This window comes from Lepidochelys olivacea (genome assembly GCF_965140295.1).
Source record: "Lepidochelys olivacea isolate rLepOli2 genome assembly, chromosome: 9".
In the NCBI taxonomy this organism is placed as follows: Eukaryota; Metazoa; Chordata; order Testudines; family Cheloniidae; genus Lepidochelys; species Lepidochelys olivacea.
Window position 1 is genome coordinate 55534751 of NC_140419.1, and position 27904 is coordinate 55562654.

General features: G+C 45.0%; 1 protein-coding gene across 3 annotated transcripts in view; it reads left to right on the top strand.

The window, feature by feature from the left end:
- Positions 1-27904, top strand: part of HDLBP (high density lipoprotein binding protein) — a 91424-nt gene that overhangs the window by 39909 nt on the left and 23611 nt on the right. For all 3 annotated transcript variants that reach the window (XM_084638364.1, XM_084638365.1, XM_084638366.1), the window contains exons 2-21: positions 6085-6148; positions 7432-7544; positions 8697-8851; positions 9661-9876; positions 11622-11828; positions 12404-12619; positions 13449-13655; positions 13953-14060; positions 14737-14841; positions 15400-15478; positions 16262-16401; positions 16745-16849; positions 17284-17397; positions 19255-19341; positions 19511-19642; positions 20701-20919; positions 22030-22251; positions 22564-22782; positions 25364-25502; positions 26669-26823. In XM_084638364.1, the coding sequence (XP_084494490.1) occupies positions 7469-7544; positions 8697-8851; positions 9661-9876; positions 11622-11828; positions 12404-12619; positions 13449-13655; positions 13953-14060; positions 14737-14841; positions 15400-15478; positions 16262-16401; positions 16745-16849; positions 17284-17397; positions 19255-19341; positions 19511-19642; positions 20701-20919; positions 22030-22251; positions 22564-22782; positions 25364-25502; positions 26669-26823 (2901 nt within the window). In that variant the 5' untranslated portion in view covers positions 6085-6148; positions 7432-7468. The remainder of the gene's footprint in view (positions 1-6084; positions 6149-7431; positions 7545-8696; positions 8852-9660; positions 9877-11621; positions 11829-12403; positions 12620-13448; positions 13656-13952; positions 14061-14736; positions 14842-15399; positions 15479-16261; positions 16402-16744; positions 16850-17283; positions 17398-19254; positions 19342-19510; positions 19643-20700; positions 20920-22029; positions 22252-22563; positions 22783-25363; positions 25503-26668; positions 26824-27904) is intronic.

Genomic DNA, 27904 nt, shown 5'->3' on the forward strand with positions numbered 1-27904 from the left:
TGACTAACATGCAGGCAAGATCAAAGGTGTATTTGAAATGTAAGGTTTCATGGTAAGAAATGGGAATGATTCCAAAGTTAGATTGGGGGTGGGGATGAGATCAAGGATACTCTGTCGCATGAAGAACAGACAAATTTCCCCCAGATCAGATATTGCATTAATGAAACGCTGGTGTAAGTTTAACCGACATGCCTGATGGGACAGTATATTCTGTCCCACCTTTAACATCAAAAAGGGCACAGGCTATATGGGATCTGTGAGGCAGCATAAGACACCTGCAGTCAGAGAGACTCTTGAGGCTGCGTGACCAAGTGGGGCTAGAGTGATGGCACTCAGGCTGAAAATGGGAGGGCAGGAGTGAGGGCATGGGGAGAGAAGGCGCACTTCCAAAAATAGAGAGACAGCTTGCATTCACTGCAACTAACCTGTCTGTACCGCATAACCTGTCTACCATGTCACACTGCAAGACCAAACTGTTGTATTTTAATCTCCTCTTGTCAGCATAGCTTGTTTTTAATTAGACCAGTTGGATCTTAGATTGTCTTTGGGGGACTTTCACAGACCATCCTGGAAAGGTGAATTAATTTTCAACCTCGGAAGGAAGCCTACACTGCTCTGTCCGGGCTATCAGGGTATGTCTACACAGTAATTAAACACCCATGGCTGGCCCTGGCAGCTGATTTAGGCTTGGGCTGTGGGGCTGTAAAATTCTGGTGTAGATACTTGGGCTGGAGCCTGAGTTTGGGACAGCCTTGCGGGGTCCCAAAGCTCAGGCTCCAGCCCAAACCTGGATGTCTGCACCACAGTTTTACAGCCCTGCAGCCTAAGCGCCCAATGAGCTGTGAGTATTTAATTACTGTGTAGACATACCCTACGTCAGAAGGGTGCAGAACTAGGGACTCCACTCTCATAGTGGGTGTTGCTGTCAGGGCTGTGGTCTGACAGATGTATGGGAAACAACTACTGACCATGGACAAGAATTGAGTTTTAAGGTGGCTAGTTATAAAATAGGAGCTGTCAGGGAGTAGAAATGTGTCATAATGTTCTTAACTAATCAGTCTCTAGGCTGGTTATATTTAGGAGTGCATCTAGCTTAAAGCACTTTTTTCAGCATGTTTTGTAAAGTACGTACAAGAAATATCCATTTTCGGAGTAGGGACTTCATCTGTAATCAGGTCCATGAATGGAGTTGCACCTTGGGGCAAATGACTGGACACGAGAGCTTTGCAGGGTGGAAATCTTTTTGTTTTCTGTGCATTTGATTATACGTTGATTATATATGTGATGTAATTTAATTTGATTACCCAAATACAAACCATTTTAATTAAAAATAGATTAAAATGGCACATGATTTGCTACTGCTGTCCAAAAATGCTGATCCTATTGAAAATCTAAATCGTGGCTTGCCATGTAGTCTCATATGTATTTGTTCTTGCATACACACATTTCCCATGTAGGGAAGAGTCTGCCTCTTGTTTATAAATCCTTTTTCAGAACAAAATTTTAATAAAAGCTTCTGAGAGTACCATGTTGATCCCCTTTGCCTAGGAACTGCAGTTCATCCAGTGGGCATCTGAAATTTCCAGTGGCACTAAGCCATTTAAAACATGAGTGCATGGCTTATTGGGTGAAAAGAAAGTATGTCCATACTTCCCCAAAAGGTGGGGCATGCCCTTTGGTTTAATAAGTGGCCCATTATCTGAATGTACGGACTTGAGGGCCACTTCAGTTCTGGCCTGGCATGACCCTCTGAGGCCTGCAATGTATCTCATGGCTTGGGTAATTGTGGAGACTAACAATGTCCACTCAGTCTGCTGTACCAATAATAAAGCAGTAATTCACACTGCTAAACCTCAGAGATTCCTGTTCCTAAATACATTGCTCTGGTGTTGACTGCAAGGAGAATCACTGCAGCTGGTGTGGACTCAGTGAAGCCAGCAGCTGTGCTCCAAAGTCCTTGTCAGACGGGCACTAAATTAGGTCACAGTGCACCAACACCTTGTCCTGAACCATAACCACTGAGGAGCAGAGTATGTGCAAAGTAAACCCGCTCCTGGTTAGCAGGAAATTGTTTTCTTCTGGGAAATCTGAATCCTTTCCAGACACCAAAGCACTGCAGTCTTCAACATGAATGGATTCAGGTTCTAGGCAGTACAGAAATCTGTGACTTCTGTGTAGACCGGGACTGGTATGATAGATAGATCATAGAATATCGGAGTTGGAAGGGATCTCAGGGTGTCATCTAGTCCAACCCCCTGCTCAAAGCAGGACCAGTCCCCAATGTTTGCCCCAGATCCCTAAATGGCCCCCTCAAGGATTGAACTCATAGCCCTGGGTTTAGCAGGCCAATGCTCAAACCACTGAGCTATCCCTGTCCCCACCCCTCTGCTTTATGGCTGGGATAGTAATATTCCTTCTGTAGCCTTACTGCTATGCACAGGTCATGGTTGGGAAGACCTCTTCAGCCATACTCGTGTCCATCATGTCAATACCTCTGGCTGAAACTCTGGTCCTTAGGACAAATATCTTATTGTACTTATATAGATCCATGGTATGCACACATCTTGAATACTGCATACATATGTGGTCTGCTCATCTCAAAAAATATATACTGGCATTAGAAAAGGTTCAGAGAAGGGCAACTAAAATGATTAGGGGTTTGGAACAGGTCCCATATGCGGAGAGATTAGAGGCTAGGACTTTTCAGCTTGGAAAAGAGATGACAGAGGGGGGATTTGATAGAGGTGTATAAAATCATGAGTGGTGTGGAGAAAGTGAACAAGGAAAAGTTATGTATTGTTCCCATATAAGAACTAGGGGCCACCAAATGAAATTAATGGGTAGCAGGTTTAAAACAAGTAAAAGGAAGTTCTTCTTCACTCAGCGCACAGTCAACCTGTGGAACTCCTTACCTGAGGAGGTTGTGAAGGCTAGGACTATAACAGGGTTTAAAAGAGAATTGGATACATTCATGGAGATTAAGTCCATTAATGGCTATTAGCCAGGATGGGTAAGGAATGGTGTCCCTAGCCTCTGTTGGTCAGAGGGTGGAGATGGATGGTAGGAGAGAGATCACTTGATCATTATCTGTTAAGTTCGCTTCCTCTGGGGCACCTGGCCTTGGCCCCTGTCGGCAGACAGGTTACTGGGCTGGATGGACCTTTAGTCTGACCCAGTATGGCCATTCTTATGTTAAGGGTGTGACCTAGTTAACACACTTTTTCTTTGACTGTACCATCATGGCTTAACCTGCTTGGGGCTGTAAACCTTGATGTTATCACACTGACTCTCTCATTCTTACCATTGACTAGACTAGAGTGTGTCATAGAATATCAGGGTTGAAAGGAACCTCAGGAGGTCATCTAGTCCAACCTCCTGCTCAAAGTAGGACCAATCCCCAACTAAATCATCCCAGCCAGGGCTTTGTCTCTTAGGTTAGAGTATTAGCCAGACATACAAATATATTGGCATATTCCTTCCAGAACATGTTGTTGGCAGTGCTCTAACTTAACAGAATGGCTAGCTTCACTTTCCATCAGCTTTTTCCCCTTGAATTACCCACTGGCTACAATAACTATAATCAAAGTAACTTTAATGCTCTTCGAATGCTTGTTCATGTCAATTCCAGTCAGGTGTGTGTGTGTGCATGTGCACAGTAGCAGGAAGATTTTTCCCCTAGCCACATCTGTGGGGTCAGCCTGGACGCCCCCTGGAATCACGCCTTCATGGCGCCCTATAAACTGCCCTGCTGACCCACCACCCCCTCAATTCCTTCTTACTGCCAGTGATGGTAGCTGAAACTTCCCCTTGCTCTTTCTTTGGGTAGCAGCTTAGCAGTACTTCAATTTTTGCTATAGACAGTTAGTGGTGGTTACCCCCGTCTCTTATTTGTCACTGGGACATGCCGCGATCCCCAGCCTTCAAGACTTGCCAGGACTGCCAAAAAGTGACCCCCACACCTCCTGTTTACAGTGTCTGGGTGAGGGTCACCAAAAAGACCGCTGCAAGATCTGTCGGGAATTCTGACTGAAAACTCTTAACCAGAGGGAGCAGTGGCTTAAAAGCCTCCTCATGGAGGCAGCTCTCCAACCTCAATCAGACCCAGGCACCAGAGATCCCGCTCCTAGTACATCTTTCTCCTGGTGTTCTACCCTAAGCCGCATTCTAGTGGCAGAGAGAAGCGACTTCACTCATTGGATGTCCTCAGGGCGCTAGCCTTCTACATGGAGAGAATGAAGCTGTTCAGAAAGTCAGTCCAGGTATTCGTGGCAGTGGCAGACAGAACGAAAGGTCAGTTGATATTGTCACAACGCATCTTGTCATGGATAGCGTCCTGTATTTGTGAGTTCTACAACCTGGCAGGGGTTCCTGCCCTTCCAATCACTGCACATTCCACCAGGGTGCAGGGTTCATCAACAGTGTTCCTGGCTCACATTCCCACTCAAGAAATCTGCAGAGTAGTGACGTGGTCCTCCATCCATACTTTTGCCACACACTATGCGATTACACAGCAGGCCAGAGAAAATGCGGCCTTCGGATGAGCAGTGCTCCATTCAGTGGATAACTCTGACCCCACCTCCTGAACTTGGGCTTGTGAGTCACCTGATTTGGAATTGACATGAACAAGCGCTTGAAGAAAAAAAGCCAGTTACTTGCCTTCTCGTAACTGTTGTTAGAGATGTGATGTTCATGTCCATTTCAATACCCACCCTCCTCCCTCTCTGTCGGAGCAGCTGGTAAGAAGGAGGTGGAGGTGGTGGGTTGGCAGGGCCCTTTATTGGGCACCGTGAAGGTGTGACTCCAGGGGGCGCCCAGGCCAATCCGAGAAATGCAGATAGGGGAAGAATCTTCCAGCTACTGTGCACATGCACGTGCACACACTTGATCAGAATTGACATGAACAACACATCTTGAAGAACAATAGTTATGAGAAGTAACTGTTTTTTGTAAAACCAAAAACTAAGGGAACCATTGTGTCTAGGCCTGACCCCAAAGCTAACTGAAGACAGTGGAAAGACTCCCAAAGATCTTCACAATGTAAGGGCCTGATCCAAAACTTATTGATCTTCTTGCTACTCTTGTCCTTTCCTCCTCCCCTTCTCTGCCTCCCTACCCCCCGGTCAATCACCATCACTTATTGTGTCATATCTCATTTAGGTTGTGACCTCTTAGCAGCAAAGACTGAGTCTTGACTTTTCTAAGACTTCTAGCGTGCTTTGAGGCAGTCAAAGAAATGATAGATGTACTGGGTTATTGAGAAGGTAGGGAAAGGATTTAGGAGATGAGCGTCATTTGTGGATCACTTAGTGAAAGCCTCTTCAAAGGAAAACTGCAGTACTTGGATTTAAAAAGTGGCATTGTGCCTCCAACTGATGATTAGATGTTCGCTTTTGGGGTTGCCTGTATGCTAACTTCAAAATCTCTTTAGTTCTAGGGGAGGCTCTCTCGACAAGGTGGGTATACCTGGCAGGGGCATTTAGAATATGTTTAAAGACTCAAGTTTAGTGTCTGGTGTGTTCTAGCCAGCACCTGTCTGCATGCAGTGGGGTGTGTCTGTGTGTGTGTGTCTCTCTCTCGTTCTGAGGAAGAGTCTGTGCATTGATTCACCCGGGCTTCACTAAGCTACATTCCTAACTTCTGACTACTGTCAATTTTATTGGCCGTTTTTCAGGTTGTTTCCTCCAACTAGATGGATTGCTGTTGATGCTATGGTTTTCAGCCCTGAAACTTCCAATTCATAACCTACATCTGTTACTAATCTGCTGTATTCCAGCCTTACACTATATAGGCTTTTGTAGGCAGGGTAACCAAACAAAATTTCCTGTGGGATTTAGCTTTGTCCTTGTGATTCCCTATGGTTGTGGTTAAACAATATGGAAGTAATGCAGCAATGTGTGAGTCAGTGTTTGAGCTTCCTTGATGATGGGCAAGTTTGAGATGGCACAGAGCCTTACTTAGTTTGAAACAAAAAATACAGTAAAGGCAACACTTTTGAAATCCTACAGGATTGGAGGGGGGGTGTGTGTGTCATATTTTCTTTTGTCTTGGAGCAGAGTTAATAACTACTTTTTTCTTTCTATAAAGCAAAAGCTGGCAGGCTGACGGGCAGCTTACAGGACGGACTTTCTGGCTACTGACCATTTAGCTGGTAAGTTACTGATTGTATATATCAGACTTTCCTGTTCCTGGGCCACTTGCTCAGCAAAGAGAAATTACCAGTGTTCTGCAGTGACCATCTGCCCACAGCTGTGTCTTCTCATTAAGCCTTTTAATGCTTGCATGATGGACCTGTACCTTAGAGAGCATCTTTCTGTAGCTTTATTCCATCCAGAGTCAATGTATGGTCATTGAATTTAAAAACAACAAAAAATACCCACCTCAACAATAAATGTTGATAGGATGATTAGAGGGTGCTAGTCTACTTGTGTTCCCCTCTTCTGTAGGCATAGGCTGTGGACATCCCACCCTCTGAACTCTGAGCACTGAGTTTAGAATGTGGAATGTTGGGCTGTGTTAAGGTCAAGAAGTTCTGTTACTGGATTGAATGAAAAGCTTGAGACTGGGAGCTGCCATAGACCGCTTTGCTCCTTTAAAGCAACTGTTTTTCAGGGCTCTTTGTCAGGAGAGGGACTTAATTCCAATCTCGCTCATGAAGTGACTTTCACACAGCTTGTGAGGGTGTTGGTCATAGTGATTCTGGCTTGCCAAGCTAGAGGTGAGGTGAAGCTGTAGTTGACCAGGTAAGGGCATGAGGTGTGCCAAGGATGAATCTGAGAGAGAAGCTGGCTAAATGCTTAAAATCTAGATTTGTTGCTTATGTTTGTTCTGTGATAGTATTCCAAGCATAGAAAGCAGTGGGGAGAGGACAAGATTCTACATAGTAGAAACTAGAGGCAGGGGCTTCCTCAGTATCTGTACTGTCCTTTGATCACTGCAGAATCAAATCCATTGATAAATAGGAAAAAAATTCTTAGAAGTGGATTTTTCATTTCCTTGTCATGCAGAAGTGTGGTTTCTAATGAATAGAGCCCTGCAAATCTGCAGATATTCACTTTATATCCGCGGACCATGTTTGCAGATTGGTTGCAGATACAAATTTTGTATCCATGCGGGGCTCTACTAATGAACTCTTGTGTATGTATGATATGACACTTACCATCAATTTGTCCCTAGATGACATATGTACAAACGAGAAATGGTTTTCCCTTGATACTGACAAGCATCTCTTAAAGTCCCTGCTTCCTTCCTGGGCATGGTATGGGGGAGGTGTTTTCACTTTTATGGAAGCTCGCAGGTAAACACAGTGGCCCCTTCACTCCAAATGAAGTTCTTAATTAGTCTCTTAAATTCTGCCCATGGGGGAAGTCCACTTCTCCCTGGTTTTGATTATGGTGATGCTGGTGATAAGCAGTGCACCCTTCTCTCTCCCAGTGGCATACCCGGATTGTGTGTAGGTGGGAAATTGACAATGAGCTCTGTGGCAGTTTTGACCCAGGAGAGCTTCGCTGAACACCGCAGCGGCCTGGCTCAGCAGGAGGTGAAAGGTAAGATAGTCACAAAGTTCCTATGAAATCCCACTTAATATCTGCTGCACAGATGGGGTCCCTCTTACTGCCTACAAGTGGTTCAGAAGTGCTAGGCTATTTGTGGGCAGCCAAAGAAGAGGTCTCCTTATTCATAATGTGGTTGGTCCATCAGATCATGGTTACCCATCTAGAGTAGAATGGTAGTATTTCATATCTGTTTTGCCCAGGTGTAAATGACCTGAGAGAATCAGGCCCTCAGCCTCTAGAAGGAATCCTGCTTTTAAGCAGATTGTGACAGTGGTACACCCTGTTCTACAGCGTGTATCTGGGAGAGCAACACACAGTGATGTGAGAGCACTTGCTCTCTTAGTAGCCGGGTCAAGCACAGTGGGTGGTTTCCTACCATGCTCATGCAGATTGTCCTGGCCGCAGCTATGCGGGAGAAGCTACTGATGGACTCTGTCTTCCATCCTTCCAACACAGTGGGCCAACTCTAACTTCAGAAGCGTTTGTACCTACTTCACAACAGGTCTTGTCTTGGTCCAGTATACCTAGAGCTCTTGCTAGTTCCCTAATGGATCATACCTGAGCTCTTCTCTTCTCTTCTCCTCCTCCCCATCCCCCAACCACCACCTTGCCCAATATCCAGGATTTTGCTGGACTTTCTCTGCTCTGTGTTTGCTCCAACCCTCCATCTCCATCAGTCTCTTCACCTCAGCTTGACTCCACACCTGTCCCTCCTACCTTCTTCTCCCTTGCCCTGTCTGCCTCATCCTCTTTACTTTTCTTTACATATAGCTGATCCCCCTCTTAACTAAACCCACCCTAAATAAATGCATATTGTGGCACTAATGTGCAGTTTGCTGCTATCACTTTGTTCACTCTGCTGGTGTGTTTTGCTCTTTTCCCCCACCCTGTGTCTGTCATGTCTATTTAGATTGAAATCTCTTTGGAGCAGGGACTTGTTTACGTCTCTGTACAGTACCTACCACAATGGAGCCCTGTTCTGGGTTGGTCCTTGGGCACTGCCATAATAAACCTAATTATTAATGATGATTCCCAATAGTGCACAGCCTGCTTCTTTCAACCCTACTTAAATAGATCTCTGCAATGGGCATGAATGGGAGAATTGCTGGCAATTAAAACTTTGTATTGTTTGCCTCACTGCAGTTGCAGCTTTAAACTCTGAAGAGGAAAATGACCCTCCAACTTATAAGGATGCCTTTCCTCCACTCCCTGAGAAAGCAGCATGTTTGGAAACCGCCCAGGAACCAGCTGGTGCCTGGAGCAAAATTCGACCGATCAAGGCTTCTGTCATCACTCAGGTTGGTGGAAGCCAAACTTCTCATCTCTTCCCTCCTGCCACAACAGTGTGTCTCCTCCCCATTCTAAAAATAATACAGATGAGCATCCCTTAAGAACTCATTAGGTAGTATGCTGAGGGAGGGTGGAGAGTGGCTTTCTCCTTTCCAGTGACCCAGGGTACAGGGAGAGGAAGTACTGCAGGTGAAAGTGATATGCCAAGAGGGTTAAACCAAAGGGCGCTGCTTGCAGAGAGGAGTATGCCCAGCATTGCTGATAGAGAGTTCAGTGGGAAAGGAGTTATCTAAAAGAGTCTTATTCTTGTCCATACATCCTCATTTGATAAATAGTATTGGTATTCCTGAGAATGGACAAGAATATCCTGAGTTCTAATAGCTAATACTAAAATTTTGAAAGGATATAAAAGCTTATGCTTCAGGGCTTACGCTCATCTCTAACTGGAGTCAGGGAGCTAGAATGAGACCTTTCCGGGAACAGACTATCTCACATCTGCCTGCTGTGGGGTTCTTGTCCAGCATTACGTGCTTTCAGAGGAAAGTGCAAGAGGGGGACCTCAACTCTGATTCAGTAGGGCAGTTACTATTGTCTGGTATGCAGAGGATTCCTGTGACATAAATAAAGCATCTTATTAAAACTGCCCAGAATTGATGGCTCAGCCTACTGCATGAGTATCTTAATTATTGTGAAGGGTGAAGATCTACTATAGTAACCCAACTTGTAGCCTAAGTGGTAGGGCTTGCCCATACAACTCAACAGCCTGTCACGCTGAATAATCTGCACTCTCTCCTCACCTGTTGTATGGATTGAGCAGGTGTTTCATGTACCACTGGAGGAAAGGAAATACAAGGACATGAACCAGTTCGGAGAAGGAGAGCAGGCCAAGATCTGCCTGGACATCATGCAGAAGACTGGAGCTCATCTGGAGCTCTCTCTCGCAAAGGACCAGGGCCTTTCAATCATGGTCTCTGGCAAGCTGGAAGCAGTCATGAAAGCTCGGAAGGAGATTGTTGCTCGGCTTCAGACACAGGTGAGTGTATCTAACTGTTCTCTTCTACTTGTCTTTGCTCCTCTCCCAAGATGCCCTGCTGCTTGGAGGCCTTTGGGTGTGGGTGCTCATGAACTGAAGGGTTGTAATTAGATGACTAATCTAGTTTTGCCTTGCCTCTTTCAAAATGCACAAATGATGAATCGCGATGGAGACCAGGCTTGAAATAGGGTTCAAAGCTAATTACAGGCCATGGTGTAAACTCCTCCCCAGCTAGATCCCTGCAACATCTGCTGTACAAACAAGACACTGCACCTGGAGAGAATGCAGACCCCTCACAAGAAGCTGGTATTGTCTGGGAGACGGTTAACTGTTAGCATAGTATATACATACAGATAAATCAGGGAGGTGAAGGAGAGGCATTACTAGATAGGCTGCAGTGAGTTACAGAAAGTAATACAATCAGGGGTTTCTGATGACACCGCTTACAAGTGGGGCTTGAGTTACCAGAACCCCATAGATGCAATTGTTTCCTCCTCTCACTGCTGCATATTTTTATAATCTGTCTGAGGACAAGAGTATTATCAAGGCTTTCTTTCTATTTTTTAACATGTCTCAGCTCATTTTTGACTTGCCATTAAGGTTTCTCAAATGCATTTCCAGTTGAGGCAGTTGCCAGTGATAACACTAACATACACACCACAACAGTACCTTTCCACCCACACATCGCACCCAACCAGATGGCAAACAATGATACAAGGCCTAGAATAGGGTGCATCTGGGAGTGCTGTAGAAGAGCACTTTTTGCTTGACTATAGTACATTTGGGGACATTGGGTTAAGGTTTCCTATCGCACTTGCCCAGAGTCTTTGTCCACCCCTTCCTCATCCCTGGTTTCAAAAAAAAAAAAAAAGTAGCAGGCAGTAGAGTTGAAGCCCAAGTTGTGTCTGTGGGCTACCCCACTAAGGATTTTTGTGTTTTCCTTGACTTTCGAGGGTGTGTGTGTAACTTCTAAAGTCTTAATATATATGAACTGGCATCAAGAGATCACATAGGGTTATAAGCCACCAAGATAGCAAAAAGGGTAAAACTGAAGTGATGGGATATACAAGAAAAGGAAATATTCCAAAGCACATACCTAACCCTTAATGGCAGATTCAGAGAATAGGTTCTGAAAAAGTAGCCTCTACAGTCCTGGGATGACTCCAGGAACAGGGCCTTTCACTAGTAGAGCACATGTTCAAACATATCACTTGAGTAATGAGCAAAGATTACCATCTAATAGCTGTCTGCGCTCTCTGAAATAAGTATGGTCTTGATCGAGTCCCTAGTGACAAGTGCCCACATGCTAAGGTCTTGACAACCTTAGCAGCAGAGGCCAAAAGTCTGACTCAACACTCACCCTCAAGGCATTCTCTTTAAACTGTAGCTGCAGTACAAAGTTGCTTGCTCTGCTACTGCCCATGGTGTATCTTGGGGACTTTGCCATCAGCAACTAGGGGACTTTGGTCTCCAGAGCTTCCTTCTCGTATCTCTTACAAGATCTAAATTAACTCAAAATACTGCTATTTGGGTGAGGAAAGCAATTAATCTTTCATTTTTGTTTATAATACAGGCTCCACAGAGGGAAATCATCAGTATCTTATTTCTGAGACAGAATATAGCCACTGGCTAAGGGGACTTGTCTTGTTCTGTATCACCATCCTGAGAGGAACTAACTTGGGTCATCTGTTTCTGACCATGACAGATGAGTGTACTCATTCTAGTGTTTGGTTCCTTTGTTGTAGGCCTCAGCGACAGTTGCTATTCCCAAGGAGCATCATCGCTTTGTCATTGGCAAGAATGGAGAGAAGCTGCAGGACCTGGAGCTCAAAACTGCAACCAAAATCCAGATCCCCCGCCCAGATGACCCCAGCAACCAGATCAAGATCACCGGCACTAAGGAAGGAATAGAGAAGGCTCGACATGAGATCCTGCTGATCTCCGCCGAGCAGGTATCTGAGTGGCACCTTCATTTTCCCTGCCTCCTGGGAACAGGTAGATGCATGCTGTCGCACAAGATGGTGCAGCCTCATTGTACAAAAGGATCATAGTTCAGTGGAAAGACATTGTATTCAGTGGTCAAAGTGCAGGTCTAGGAGTTAGGAGCCCTGGCGTCAAGCCCTGAGTGCCACTGGCTTTGTTCCTCCACCTTTCTGTTTCCATAAAGATGGATAGGGAGTATTACCATTTTAAAATGGTATGATATCCTTGGGTGAAAAAGGCTATAGGTGCCAGGTGAAAGGAGGAGGGGTTTCATGAATGGGAATGGGGTCATGATATGGGTATTAAGGCTCTTACTGCCCATATTTGTGCCAATTACAGTAGCTGAAGATTTAAGGGGTGGATTTTTAAAAGGAATATGAACACAAGGGATACTTGTATCCGGGGGTATAGGGCACTCTTGTAGAGCAGTAAGAAGTCATACTTAAGAATTCTGTTCTCCAGAGTGGGGACTTTCCAGCACACTTTACCTCGAACATAGCCATGGAGCTCTGTGATTAATCTGTCTTGTTTTGCCTTTGTGAAGGATAAGCGTGCAGTGGAGAGACTGGATGTGGATAAAGTGTACCACCCCTTCATTGCTGGCCCTTTTAACAAGCTGGTGAGCGAGATCATGCAGGAGACAGGGACGCGCATCAACATTCCACCACCCAGCATCAACAAGACGGAGATAGTCTTCACAGGTGAAAAGGAGCAGCTGGCCCAAGCTGTAGCGCGTATTAAGAAGATCTACGAGGAGAAGGTATGGGTGCTCTAGAGAGAATCTCTTGCATTCATAGCTACCTCTTCCTCCCTATGTATGTTACCCACCATATGTTCCTCATGTTGACCTGTTGTCCTTCCCAGTAAAAGTTACGTTTGTTGGATCTGGTTAGCAGTGTTGCCCATCCACTGTTGGAGAAAAGTGGGTCTTGTGGTGGTGTGAGGTATTGAATGTTCAGCTCCTAAAACTTCTGTGGTCAGCCTGCCACAAGGAGTTGCATCTGATTTAAATTTTAAAAAAACAAAACCCAAAACTGAGGGAAGGAGGAATTTCAGGACAAATGGGGCTTGGAGACTAGCTGGCTTGTACTCTGCAGCTATCGTAACATGTCTTTCCTGTTAACTTTCCATTAGCTGCTATTGACATTCCAGCTATGAATTGCAGGACTGCTCTCCCATGGCAGATTCTGAATACTGTACCTTCGCTGAAATCCCTAGCGTATAACTCATGTACTTATTGCAGTTTGGGTATCACCTTGAAGACACAATTGGGAATCAGGGTAGGTATGATATACATGTGTGCATGCAAGTATGGTTGTCCTTGCCTCAGGGAGTTTAGTCTAATAGCAGATGGCATGCTTTACTTCAAAATCCTTATACACACCAGATTTGATCATAGATCCCGGCAAGACCCAAACATTTATTTTAATTTTTTTTTTTAAATTGTCCTGGATTACCCTACAACTGGTTCATTAATTCTTTGCCCAGAAAGGAAGGGTAAGGAAGAGTTTTACTGTGTCTGGTGGCTTCCCCCCTTTTCTTTCCCTGCCACTTGTGATTGATTGCCCTCACGCCTCTTCCCCACACAGAAAAAAAAGACTACGACCATCGCAGTGGAGGTGAAAAAGTCCCAGCACAAATATGTCATCGGCCCCAAGGGGAATTCCCTACAGGAGATCCTGGAGAAAACTGGAGTCTCAGTTGAGATCCCACCCACTGATAGCAGCTCTGAGACGGTGATACTGCGTGGCGAGCCTGAAAAACTTGGGCAGGCATTGACTGAAGTCTATGCCAAGGTAATGCATAAATAACATGTCAACTTAAGTTGCCAAGCCATGATTTTTAGATTGGGGGGGGGCCATAAGCAACTTTCTGCACTGCTCTGGCTTAAAAAGCATAGATTTGAATGGATCCCAGAGCATTTGGAGGCCATGAGCATCTCCATTATGCTCTTGTATATGGATAGCTAACTTGAGAACTCTGTACTAACAAGGCTGGTGCTGAGATGCAAGCTGCAATAGCCCTTGTATGGTGGGTATGTTGTGATGGGCCTTCATAGTCACTTTGTGTTCATAGTCTTTCCTCTTCCATAGGCTAACAGCTTCACCGTCTCCTCAGTCTCTGCCCCCTCTTGGCTTCACCGTTTCATCATTGGCAAGAAGGGACAAAATCTGGCCAAAATTACTCAGCAGATGCCAAAGGTATAGACAGTTCATGGCAGCCTCACCCACTCCACTTGACTCCTCTGCCTTCCCTTAACAAGAGATGGTCTCTGTCCTTTCTCTCCAAACCTCTCTAAAAGGTCTAGATTTCTGGTAAATACTAGACAAATGTCTCTACAAATGGATGAGAATGGAGAAGAGAGCATACTACTTTACAAGATGCTCTTGCAGTTGGGATCAGTAATATCACTTTTCCCTTCAGAATATCTCCTTTTTATATAGGTTCAAATAACCAGTAAGACAGGTTGAACCCTTCATATGGAAGTTTGTACGATTCTTATTAAACAACTACAAGATGTAGTAATTGCATCACTATATGGTGCTGTCATCCAAGGGCTTCAAAGGGTGAGTAAGCTGATTTTTGTCCATCTGTAAAATGGAGATCATAGGTGGAGCGAATGCCCAAAGTCACTGTGGGAGTCAGGAGTAGAACTCGGGGCACCTGCTCTAGACATTCAACCAAGTGGCCTTTGATATAGGTGGCTGTCCCTTCATAAAAATAAGCAAAGGATAACCTGCAACTTGTGTACTCCCGAAGTGGGAGGGAAACGAACCAGCTTTCAGCAGCAAAGATGGATGGCTTTGTCATGGCCAGCAGCATTGATCTGGGTTGCGTGTCTTGAAGCTCTTACGGTATTCCTTGTCTTGTTTAAAGGTTCACATCGAGTTCACTGAAGGGGAGGATAAAATCACCCTTGAGGGACCCACAGAGGACGTGAATGTGGCTCAGGAACAGATTGAGGTCATGGTCAAGGATCTGGTGAGTTGGCTTGTTGTGGCTTCAGTTGGGTAAGACTCCGAGCTGTGGTAAAAGTAAGAAGAATGCGGAGGTGGCAGTAACAAGAAACAAGAGCTAGCTTGCATAGCCTCTTATATATATATAATGCCCCCAGATGGGGGACAGGGATGTGACAAAAAGCAAGCAGTCTAGAGACTTTGTGCAGTGAGTTGAAATTAAAGCATTCATCATGAAGCGTCCTCTCTCTCTCTCTCTGCCCCTCAGTAATTTGCCTTAAGACTTGCTAAGAGATGGAGTGGTGTTGATCAATACCAGAAGAGTCTTCCGGGTGGTGATAGCTGCACAAGAGAAGGTTTTCACTTTAGGATTGGTGAGATTGCGTGGGGGCTTAGTGTTTCACACACTGGGCGCTACTAGTACAGACCAGAGTAACTTAATGGCACTGTTCAACTCAGCAGCAGTAGGAGTGTTTTTGTGGTTAGTTGTCAAAGGCCTAGCATTGATATTCAATTATTATGGACAACAGATGCAAGAACTTGTGCTCTGCAGTCTGCCTAACGCTGCACTGCTCTTCTGCAGATCAACCGGATGGATTATGTGGAGATCAGTGTTGACCACAAGTTCCACCGACACCTCATTGGAAAGAATGGAGCCAATAGTGAGTGAGATGCCTTTTTATGGGCAATTGAATATGCTCTTACAGCCGTATTTTGTCCATCTCCTTAATCTTCATTAGACAATGGCTGAAATTCCACGGGCCGTGTTAATATTACTTGGTGTCTTTACACTGATCAGCAGCTTCTCAAAAGGGCTATTCGCTCAAGGAACATTAGATGAGGAGCAAGCTGTAAGGCTTATTTTAACTCTTTGAAGTTATCCTGGAGGATTAGATGGATGTGAAACCTTCATCCAAGATGAGGAGCTTCCCTCCAGATCAGGGTGGAGAGTTAAACCTTTCCTCTTGAGTTAACTCATAGAAAAAAAACTATATTAATGAGCTGGGAAGATGGTCCTGGAGGGTAGACTGAGTTCATGCCCATTTGTGCCTGCAGAAGGAACATCTGATTCAAGTTGTTGTTGTTCCAGGAATAAAAGTGGCAGATACTGCATTCCTTATATCTGTGGGCACTGTGCTTTCTGTCCTTGTAGGTTCTTGCTGGATGTTTTCTATTGTGCAATAGACAGTCCTGCTTTTGCTGAGCTCACAGGTGGAAAAGCTTTACCTCACCACCTCTTTTTAAAAATCCCTGTCTTCTCCTTCCACCCCCTGTACTTGACTAACTCCTTTTCAAGTGGCTGAAGCCTCTTTGGAGAGGCTGGCCTAGGGTTCAGGTAATCCCTGTATAAGAGAGCTGCTATAATGATACCACCTAGCTTTCAGTCCTGCATTGGTAGGTGTGACAGAATGAACAAGTGTTTCAGCAAAATCCTTCTCTTGCAGTTAACAGGATCAAGGACCAGTATAAGGTGTCTGTGCGTATCCCTCCGGACAATGAGAAGAGCAACCTGATCAGAATTGAAGGAGACCCTCAAGGTGTCCACCAGGCCAAGAAAGAGCTGCTGGAACTCGCTTCACGTATGGTGAGCAATAAAGCACTACACAACTGACTTTGACTAACAGAGACCCCTATTGGCAATGTGTCTGTACCATTTTTTATGTCTACTTCTGGAATTAGAGCAAAGGTGACCTTTCCCCACAACCAGCACTTGTGTACCATACTTTACTCTTGCTGGAAGCAGAGTAAATTTAATGTCTGTCTATGGGTGTTTGAGTCCACTTTTCAGCTTTAGGGAAAGGGAACTCTGGTCTGGCATAGAAGATGAGTTCTGAAAGACATGACTGCCTGATCAATTGCCATGTAGCAAAATGGAGTAAATAAAGGGCATGGAACTCATCTTGATGAAAACATGATTGTCATCTCAGGAAAACGAACGCACCAAGGACCTAATTATTGAGCAGAGATTCCATCGAACCATCATTGGGCAGAAGGGCGAGCGCATCCGGGAAATCCGAGATAAATTCCCAGAGGTAAGGCTTCTCCTAGCAAGCTGCAATTTGCAATCTGTGTGTGAATGTCCCTCCTTTTTGAGGTGCTCTTATATTGGGGTGCTGACTAAAATCTGTGTATCTGGCTGAATGAATAAATTGTGGGGGGTCCCCCACCGGCCTGTGGGTCATCATGGGGTTAGAACCTGGGACCTTTGGCACCAAAAGCACAGGCCTCTACCACTTGAGCTAAAGGCACAACTGTTAGCTTGTAGTGGATAAGAGCCTATGACTCCCGTGTACCAACCATTAGAGGGGACCCTTAGCAAGAATGTTCTTTAACACAAAGACCCTTTCTACTGAAGGGTTACTGATTCTTGGGACAGAGGAACTGTGCTGTGCTATGGATCTTCTATCCTGCCAATCATACCTTTGTATGTTATGTGATTCTGCCATTAAGTGACCATCTCTTGCAGGTTATCATCAACTTCCCAGACCCAGCACACAAGAGCGACATTGTCCAACTTAGAGGACCCAAGAATGAGGTGGAAAAATGCACAAAGTACATGCAGAAGATGGTGGCAGACCTGGTATGAGAGCTTCTTGTGTTATCTTCCCCACCTCTCAGTCTTTAGTTTTGGGACAGAGGATAACTGTGTGCTGACATCACACTTAAGCTTTGTCTGAAACCTTAGAATGTACAGCAGGTGGGTGAGACACCTGCATTGTGCTGATATTTAGTAATGAAGGGACAGCTCTTCTTACAGTGGCTCTAGGGTAACTGAGTGAGAAGGGGATCCACCTCCCAAACCCATAGCTTCAGTCTGTTTTGACAGGTTTCAGAGTAACAGCCGTGTTAGTCTGTATTCGCAAAAAGAAAAGGAGTACTTGTGGCACCTTAGAGACTAACCAATTTATTTGAGCATGAGCTTTCGTGAGCTACAGCTCACTTCATCGGATGCATACCGTGGAAACTGCAGCAGACATTATATACACACAGAGATCATGAAACAATACCTCCTCCCACCCCACTGTCCTGCTGGTAATAGCTTATCTAAAGTGATCATCAGGTTGGGCCATTTCCAGCACAAATCCAGGTTTTCTCACCCTCCACCCCCCCCATACACAAACTCACTCTCCTGCTGGTAATAGCCCATCCAAAGTGACCACTCTCTTCACAATGTGTGTGATGATCAAGGTTGGCCATTGCCTGCATAAATCCAGGTTCTCTCACCCCCCTCCAAAAACCACACACACAAACTCACTCTCCTGCTGGTAATAGCTTATCCAAAGTGACCACTCTCCCTACAATGTGCATGGTAATCAAGGTGGGCCATGTCCAGCACAAATCCAGGCTTTCTCACCCGCCCCGCCCCCTTTTCCCGGGGACGGACGCTCACTCGCCTGCTGGCAATAGCTCATCCAAACTGACCATTCTATAAGTTTAAATCCAAGTTTAACCAGAACGTCGGGGGGGGGATGGTAGGAAAAAACAAGGGGAAATAGGCTACCTTGCATAATGACTTAGCCACTCCCAGTCTCTATTTAAGCCTAAATTAATAGTATCCAATTTGCAAATGAATTCCAATTCAGCAGTTTCTCGCTGGAGTCTGGATTTGAAGTTTTTTTGTTTTCATGTCTGTGATTACCTTCATGTCTGTGATTGCGTGACCAGAGAGATTGAAGTGTTCTCCGACTGGTTTATGAATGTTATAATTCTTGACATCTGATTTGTGTCCATTTATTCTTTTACGTAGAGACTGTCCAGTTTGGTCAATGTACATGGCAGAGGGGCATTGCTGGCACATGATGGCATATATCACATTGGTGGATGTGCAGGTGAACGAGCCTCTGATAGTGTGGCTGATGTTATTAGGCCCTGTGATGGTGTCCCCTGAATAGAGAACCTGAATTTGTGCAGGAAATGGCCCACCTTGATTATCATACACATTGTGAAGAGAGTTGTCACTTTGGATGGGCTATTACCAGCAGGAGAGTGAGTTTGTGTGTGGGGGGGTGGAGGGTGAGAGAACCTGGATTTGTGCTGGAAATGGCCCAACTTGATGATCACTTTAGATAAGCTATTACCAGCAGGACAGTGGGGTGGGAGGAGGTATTGTTTCATGATCTCTGTGTGTATATAATGTCTGCTGCAGTTTCCACGGTATGCATCCGATGAAGTGAGCTGTAGCTCACGAAAGCTCATGCTCAAATAAATTGGTTAGTCTCTAAGGTGCCACAAGTACTCCTAGTCTGTTTTGAGTGAATTTACTTTTCTGACCTTCTCTCATAAGCAGTCAGGCACCTTCTAGGCAGAATGGTAAACAAAGAGGCTCTTTTCCAGGTGTTTTAAGAAATCCTAACAGAAATAGAAAGGGTGAGGCATGACCAAGCCTGTTGTGACTTCATCTCGTCAGCGAACTAATTCTCTTCTTTCTCTTTGTAAGGTTGAAAACAGCTTTTCTATTTCTGTTCCCATCTTCAAACAATTCCACAAGAACATCATTGGGAAAGGAGGTGCTAACATCAAAAAGGTGAGGTTGCTACTGGCCCTCAAATGTTCTACAAAGTTCCTTTGTACTCTCTGCTTTCAGGTACCTTCCAGTCATCAATCCCACCTGCTCAGTGGTGAAGTAAAACTTAACCTTCCAGAGCTTCCTCTTGCATGCTCCACCTCAAACATGTATTTGTTTCTTATTGCAGATCCGTGAGGAAAGCAACACCAAGATTGATCTCCCAGCAGAGAACAGCAACTCAGAGACAATCATCATCACTGGCAAGAGAGCAAACTGTGAAGCCGCTCGCCACCGAATTCTATCCATCCAAAAAGAGCTGGTAACAGGAACTGGTTAATTTAAGGTGTTATAAATGGAGTACAGAGGCCTAACAAAACATAGGTGACTTGACAAAATTCACAAAAACAAAGCAAACAAATTATACAGGAGATAGTTAAACTTAAAGAATACAGTCTCTTATGTGTTGAGTTCATAGCTTGAAGATTAGCATGCTTAAGATCAAAGAGCCCAGCTTCTCAGCAAAAGATACTTATGGTCCTTTCCGAAGAGGTTCTTGTCTTAGGCCTAATTGTCTTGGCAGTCTCTTTAGGCAGGCCTCCGTATCCAGCTTGCTAGGTTGCAAATTCTGAGAGCTGATACTAAAAATGCCATATTAAAGACAGCTGAACTCAAGGAAACTTTGAAAGAATTTTTTTTTTTGGTTCAAATTCTGAATGTTAACAGTACTAGCAACTGAACTGCTTAATAAAACGTTTAATACAGAGGTTGCTTTAATTTGAGACCAATCTCCCCAGATAATTGAAGACCACCGAATTGGACTGAGTCCTCAAAACATAGCAAGCTTCTTCAGGTCACCAAAGTAGGCAAAGAAATCTACTTGCCTAATCCTGAGAACATTTAGGAAAGACAAGTCCAGGATACAATTTCCAGTGGCATGTAGTGCAGCCACTTGTCTCCATGTGGAGGTTTTCATGAATCCAGCCAATACTACTGACCAGAATCTTATTGAATCTGCATTATTCACTTCTCTTCTGAAAGAATCCTCATCTACTGAAACTTTTTTCTTTGTGCCCAAACGGTAACAGTGCTGGGGGGGGGGGAATACTTTCCCCAGTGCCCATTATTGTTCTGGGAGTCTGGCATGTGCTGGCACATCCAGCTGCTGCTTGGCAGATATTGCAGATCCTCTGCTCAGATTTGCTTCTTAATAAGTGGTTGTGTGGTCATCTCCCAGTACTAAAATCCCAATAATCTCAGTATTCTGATATCTCCAGAAGAGGAACAGACTGCATGGGTCTGCTTCCCCCTCACCCAAACAATTCCCTCCCAACAGCTTGCCATACAATCCAACCTTAATGCCCTGGCTTCTTCCCCTAGGCTGACATCACAGAGGTGGAGGTCTCCATCCCCTCCAAGCTCCACAACTCCCTCATTGGTGCCAAAGGTCGCTTCATTCGCTCAATCATGGAGGAGTGTGGTGGGGTCCACATCCACTTTCCCACAGAGGGCTCTGGCAGCGATACAGTCACCATCAGGGGCCCTGCTCAGGATGTGGAGAAGGCCAAGAAACAGCTGCTGCATTTGGCAGAGGAGAAGGTGAGCCCTGCAACTAGGTAGAAAGATCAGATCCAACCACAGTCTCTTCCCTCTTAATGTGTGATCGATCCCACACTGTGTGCCTTACCACAGAGAGGTGCTGGGTGGGGTGGACAGTGTAAGGGGGGGACCCTGTCTTTTGGGTCATTATACTCCTATTGTAAACACAGTTGGAACATTGGTACCACTGCTCCTAGGACAAGAGACCCTGATCCTAGTGGCGTTCGAGTTAGTAAAAGAACTAGCTACTCTGCCAACAAAGTGACTTAACCCCTTTGTTTGTTTGATCTGCTCTTTGCTTAAATGCCTCTTTGGGTCCAGATGAAGGAGCAGAAATGTCCTCCTCTCGCCCCCCCTTACCCCCCTGCCTTACTTGGAATTGAAGCACACTGGTGTGTGACTGGAGTTGGTTTTACTCCGAGAGGCAACTTTCCTTCACTCCTCCCTCCTGTCTGGCCTTAGCCCGTGCCTACAAATTCCAAATGAGTGGCATTCTTTTTTTCACATCCCTTGATATAATTATGGATGTAATTAAGGTCTCAAGTGACAGGAGTTACTCTAAGATGCATAACTGGCCACTTTATTTATTAACAAAAACTTTCTTGGAAATGGCTGCCTGGTGAAAGTGCTGTGTACTCTCATGTTATGGGCCAGATTCACAGCTGCAGTAAGCCTGCGTAGCTGGCAGGTAGCATGACACTGGCTTATCCGCTATGGGTCTGGCCCATGTGAATGAGCAGTTCTCTGGCTCACTTGGTCCTTCTCCTGTCTGCTCTCAGCACCATTTAATCCTGATGCATTCTTACTGGATTGTGTTGTGACATATCAGAAGTAAGGTGACATCCTCCCAAATGCAAGTTCTCATGGTGCGAATATTCTGATGCCTGGAGAATGTGAAGTAACATCTTCTGATTTCAGATACCAGAATTCTTCTAGTTTGCTTTTACTTTGGAAGATTGGATTTCTAGGCTGTGACACTAGTCACGCTTAGCCAAATGTGCATGTGCACAAACTTATTCCAGAAGTTTCTCCATATATTCTAATGGTGAAATTGTGTTTGCAAGTACTCATTTGTGCTTTGTTCTCTGTGCGGGGGCTGACCTCTATTAGCAAACTAAGAGTTACACAGTGGACCTTCGTGCCAAGCCAGAGTACCACAAGTTCCTGATTGGCAAAGGTGGTGGCAATATCCGCAAGGTGCGTGATAACACAGGGGCTCGCATCATCTTCCCAACCTCTGAAGACAAAGACCAAGAGCTGATTACCATCATGGGGACCGAGGGGGCTGTCAAGGAGGCTCAGAAGGAGTTGGAGGCACTCATCCAGAACCTGGTGAGGGAGGCTTCCTCCATTCACTTGTCTTTCTACCCACACTTCCCATGTGTGCATCTCTGCAGCGTAGGTGGTAGCAGGTGCTAACCTGTCAGTTGGGAGGAATTGCTTGGCCCTGGATAAGGGTAACATGTCTATTTGGGAGGCCCTGGTAGGAACTCAAGAATTAAGATATGTGTGTTTACACTGCACACAACCCACTTCTCTAATGATAGAGGAGTGGTCCCACATTGTGAGCTATGGAAGGGATTTTCTAATCCAGAAGTAGAGTGTAATGAAGAAACACCACTGTGTAATGTCTCCTCTCTGCAGGATAACGTGGTTGAGGACTCCATGGTGGTGGACCCCAAGCACCACCGACACTTTGTAATCCGGAGAGGGCAGGTTCTCCGTGAGATTGCTGATGAGTATGGTGGTGTGATGGTCAGTTTCCCCCGCTCTGGCACCCAGAGTGACAAGGTCACCCTCAAGGGGGCCAAGGACTGCGTGGAGGCTGCCAAGAAGCGCATCCTGGAGATCATTGAGGACCTGGTGTGTGTCCCAGCAGGCTTGTTTTAAGAAGCAACCGTTCTGTTTCTTACACATGTCACAAGTACCTTCCTCCCTCCCTCCCCCCCACCCCCCCCCCAAAAAAATCCCCTGCTCCATGTCATGTGGAGGGTCCTGTTTTTGCCCAGTCTCTGACCTGAGGAACACTGTGGCAGGTCACATGGGCCCCAGGTATTGGCACTCCGAGCCTGGGTCAAAACCTAGGAATATCCAGGGTAACCCCCTATTTAGATCCTAGCCTAGGAAAGATGTCTAGCCTCCCCAGCGGCCTGGCTGGGAGGAGATATACATCCCCTTTTGGCCTTCCTTAGCCAGCTGTTGGGGGTGGCAGTTTCTTCTTGGCCAAGACTCTGCTGTGTTTCCTGTGCATTTCAGTTCCTTAATGCTTAGGAGTCCTCCTCTGCTCAAGGTCCCATCCTCCCCTCTCGTTGTAGGAGCAGAAGGGTGGTGGTTAGGGGTCTCTAATTCTCTTCTAGGTATCTTTCTGGCATGCTCTGTTCAGCCCTTTGCTGTCTTCTGGGGGAGGTGAGGAGCTGTACTTTCAACACTGTCTTATTAAAGGGTAGCTTTCGCTTGCTCCCGACTCTGGCACATACTGATCTGGGAGATGATGCACAGAGCACTTCAGGCATTGGGTACTAACTTTGGGGTTCCTGGCTCAAGAATTGGAGCCAATCCTCCCAAGGCTGGCTCTTACAACTCACCAGCTGTTAAGTGTCTGTGCTCTTGTCCTTGCCTCCATGACAGGCTGTTCTCCACCCTCCCTCCCCCTGAAGAGCCTCTCGAGGGAGAGGTATGGGAATGGAGTTCTGGTCTGTGGCCATTAGTCAGGTGTGGGGTAGCATTTGGAGGACAGGCTGCCTTTTGTTTCTTGGGCGCGGAGGTATGAGGGATTCTGGAAATGTGTTGGACAGAATAATTGTTGCTCTGTCCCAACTAGGGCTGTCGATTAATCGTAGTTAACTCTCACAATTAACTCAAAAAAATTAATCCTGATTAATCACACTTAAACAAGAGATTACCAATTGAAATTTATTAAATATTTTGGATGTTTTTCTACATTTTCATATATATATCTTGTATTCTGTGTTGTAATTGAAATCAAAGTGTATATTTTGATTACAAATATTTGCACTGTAAAAAGATAAACAAGAAATAGTATTTTTCAGTTCACTTCCTACAAGTAAGGTAGTGCAATCTTTGTCCTGAAAGTGCAATTTACAAATGTAGATTTTTGTGTGTGTGTTACATAACTGCGCTCAAAAACAAAACAATGTAAAACTTCAGAGGCTACAGGTCCATTCAGTTCTACTTCTTGTTCAGCCAATCACTAAGACAAACAAGTTTGTTTACATTTACAGGAGATAATGCTGCCCTCTTCTTATTTACAATGTCACCAGAAAGAGAGAACAGGCATTAATTAAATTTGTGACTGAACTCCTTGGGGGAGAATTGTATGTCCCCTGCTCTGTTTTACCCTCATTCTGGCATATATTTCATGTTATAGCAGTCTCAGTGATGACCCTGCACATGGTTTTCATTTTAAGAACACTTTCCACTGCTGATTTGACAAAATGCAAAGAAGGCACCAATGTGAGATTTGTAAAGATGGCTACAGCACTCGATCCAAGATTTAAGAATCTGAAGTGCCTTCCAAAATCTGAGCAGGACGAGGTAGAGAGCATGCTTTCAGAAGTCTTAAAAGAGCAATGCTCCAGTGCGAAAACTACAGAACCCAAACCACCAAAAAAAGAAAATCAACCTTCTGGCATCTGACTTGGATAATGAACACGTGTTGGTCCACACTGCTTTGGATGGTTTTTGAGCAGAACCCGTCATCAACATGGACGCATGCCCCTGGAATTGTAGCTGAAGCATGTGCATCTGGCACATAAATAACTTGCGACGCCGGTTACAACAGGGCCGTGAGAGTGCCTGTTCTTGCTTTCAGGTAACATTGTAAACAAGAGGGGGGCAGCATTATCTCCTGAAAATGTAAACAAACTTGTTTGGGTGAGTGATTGGCTGAACAAGAAGAAGGACTGAGTGGACTTGCAAGGTCTAAAATTTTATTCTGCATTCAAAAATTTTAAAAAGTATTTTTGTACATAATTCTATATTTGTAAGTTCAACTTTCATGATAGAGATTGCATTACAGTATTTGTATTAGGGGAATTGAAAAACACAATTTCTTGTCTTTTTACAGTGCAAACACTTGTAATCAAAAATAAATATGAAGTGAGCACTGTACACTTTGTATACTGTTGTGTTGAAATCAATATATTTTAAAATGTAGAAAACATCCAAAAATATTTAAATAAAATGTATTCTATTGTTTAACAGCGCATTTAATTGCAATTTAAATTTTTTTTTAAATTGCTTGACAGCCCTTGTCCCAACCTTTTGCCTCCACCCTGCTCCCTTCCTGCCTATGACACACATGGCTATATGAACTTACTATGGTGACAAATCTTTGAGAATCACATTTTGATCAAATAGGAGGGAGTATGTGACAACAGGTGTCACCTGAATAATTCACCTGCTTTCTCTGTCAAACATGCAGGAAGCTCAGGTGACAATAGAGTGCACCATCCCCCAGAAGTTTCACCGCTCCATCATGGGCCCCAAAGGTTCCCGAATTCAGCAGATCACCCGCGACTATGGTGTTCAGATCAAATTCCCCGACAGGGAGGAGAACCCAGGTATGATGCTTTGAGAACTCTACTGCACTGGAAGTGTTGGTGGGGTGCTCTGAGCTACTCAGATCACTGGGGGTTGTGCTGCTGCTTCGGAGGGAACCCCAGCCAAGTTCACAAGTCATGCAGTTTAAGTCTCTCCCTGCAGAGAGGCAATGTGGCTGGGCAGGAGGCAGCCTTGCAAGTGGACACTTCTGCTTTGAGCTGTGCAGTCCTTAACCCTCCTCCAAGCCTAATACTAAAACAGGCAACTATGACCGTGTCTCGTACTCAATATGGACTAGAACTGCTGTCCTTTTGCTTCTGCCTCCTTAGGCTCCTTTAAGAACCAGGCCAAACTGCAATGGCAGGAGAGAGCTATTGTTTGGTCTACACCAAACAGCAGTAGAGGTTCTATAAACTTCAGGTCTTTTACCTTTAAAGTCTTTTGGAGAGGGAGAACTTTTAAACAAACCAGCTCTCCTTACCGCTCTTCCCCTCCCACAAGTGAAAGGAGAATGGCTTGTTTGCTCCACTACATATTGCCAAGTTTGGTCTCAAGTATACCACACACAGCAAGGCTCATTGGTTCCTGGCTGCCTTATGTTTAACCACACCTGTTAAATAAGGTGTGGGGGAGGGCCTTCTACCACTAGGAGGTGGTGAACCGACCATGAAACTAGACCACAGTCCTGACTGATGTAGAATATATTGCTTTTAATATGAAATATTCTGGGTCTGTGCACTTCATAACAGCTGAAAGAAAAGCTACTGGGAATGTGGGTTCTCAGACAGCAATGGTGGACTATGTGTAATGCTTATTACAATAATCTGCTGCTGAGTAAGGAGAGAGTGCCATACAGAAGGGGCAATAAAAGGAACTCTTTTTTTTGGGCTGGAGAGAGGCTGTGTTCCTATGTAAAGAGCAGGGCATAATGGTGGACACTCTACAATCCAGGATGGAGCCAAGGCAGAGTTAGTACTGATGGTAGGTAACCTCTCATACTACTGAAATGCTATTAAAATCTCACTTTCTTTATGGTGAATGTCCGTTGTCCTCCCTGTGTGCCTTGGGGTCCTGCTGGGCAAGGTGGAGGGTGTGTACTGATCTCTGTGGGAGTAATACCACTTATGGAAACTAAGTTCTGTATTCACTGATAAGATTCTTATTCTGTTTGTTTCCATGCTCTCAGCCCCTGCCACAGAACCAGCCATGCAGGAGAATGGAGAGGAGAGTGGGGAAGGAAAAGAAGCTAAGGAGGCTGACCCCACTTCCCCAAAGAAGTGTGACATTATCATCATCTCTGGCCGCAGAGAGAAATGTGAGGCAGCCAAAGAGGCGCTGCAGGTATGTGGTGCTGCTGGCTCTCAGCAGACTCTCAAAGCTCTTGTATTCTGCTTGTGCCCTGCAGCAGGAGGCTCTATTTGAATACTTTGGGCTCTGGTGCCAGGTGGCCTTGCTCAAGTTGGTGTCCTCCTGGGGCTAATGTGGCATAGGTAGATTATGTAGCCTAAAGGAAAGGGATTCCCTTTATTGCACCTAAACTTTCTGCCCTTTAATGACTTGCAGGGTGGGTGTGAATTGACCTGGCTCAGTTGGTGTTAAAGGCTCTAAGCAGTAGTGGGAGTTGCTTATGCATAAGACTTTTTTATGACTTGTCCTTTCAACCCTGCCCCGTAATACAAGAGCAATCGTTGTTTTCTATATTGTTCCTCAATAAAGTCCCTTCGAACCTTTTCCAGGCTGACTAGTTCCAGCCTTGACAAGTTCTCATCAGAGCTAAGGCCATGTCTCAACTACAAAATTAAGTCAACCTAACTTAGGTTGGCATACAGCTGCCACAGTAATTACATGTCTACACTTTGCTTAACCATGTCTACACTTGGCTGGTGAGGACGCACACCGCTGACACAAGAAGTGCTTGTATCAATTGTACTGTCAGTGCAGGGCATTGTGGGACTGCTCCTGAAAGCCAGTAACAGTTGACAAAAGCACCACAGGGTCTACACTGACACTGCGTTGACCAAACTACGTTGACTTTGACTCTGACGCTCATGGAGCTGGAGTTAAGTTGGCATAGCGGGGAAATTATACTTAAATTTTGCTCCCACCAATGTAGACGCTTCCACAGTTAGGTTGACATAAGCTGCCTTGAGTCATCCTAACTCTAATGGAGACCAGACCTAAGTGTTTCCATCCTTAATCTAATGACTTTCTTTCTGGGCCTTTTCAGCCTTCACTATATTTTAAGGTGAGGCTATGAAAATGGAGCACTGTACTCCAGAGGAGGCACCATTGTTAATTCTGAGTATGTTCTTTAGTATCCAATGCATTCTCATAGCTTTCGCTGCTGCTGTTAGGCTTTCTTCTTGACCTCCCCATGAAGACTACATGGTCTCTTTCCTAATCAATGGTTTAATGATCTTTT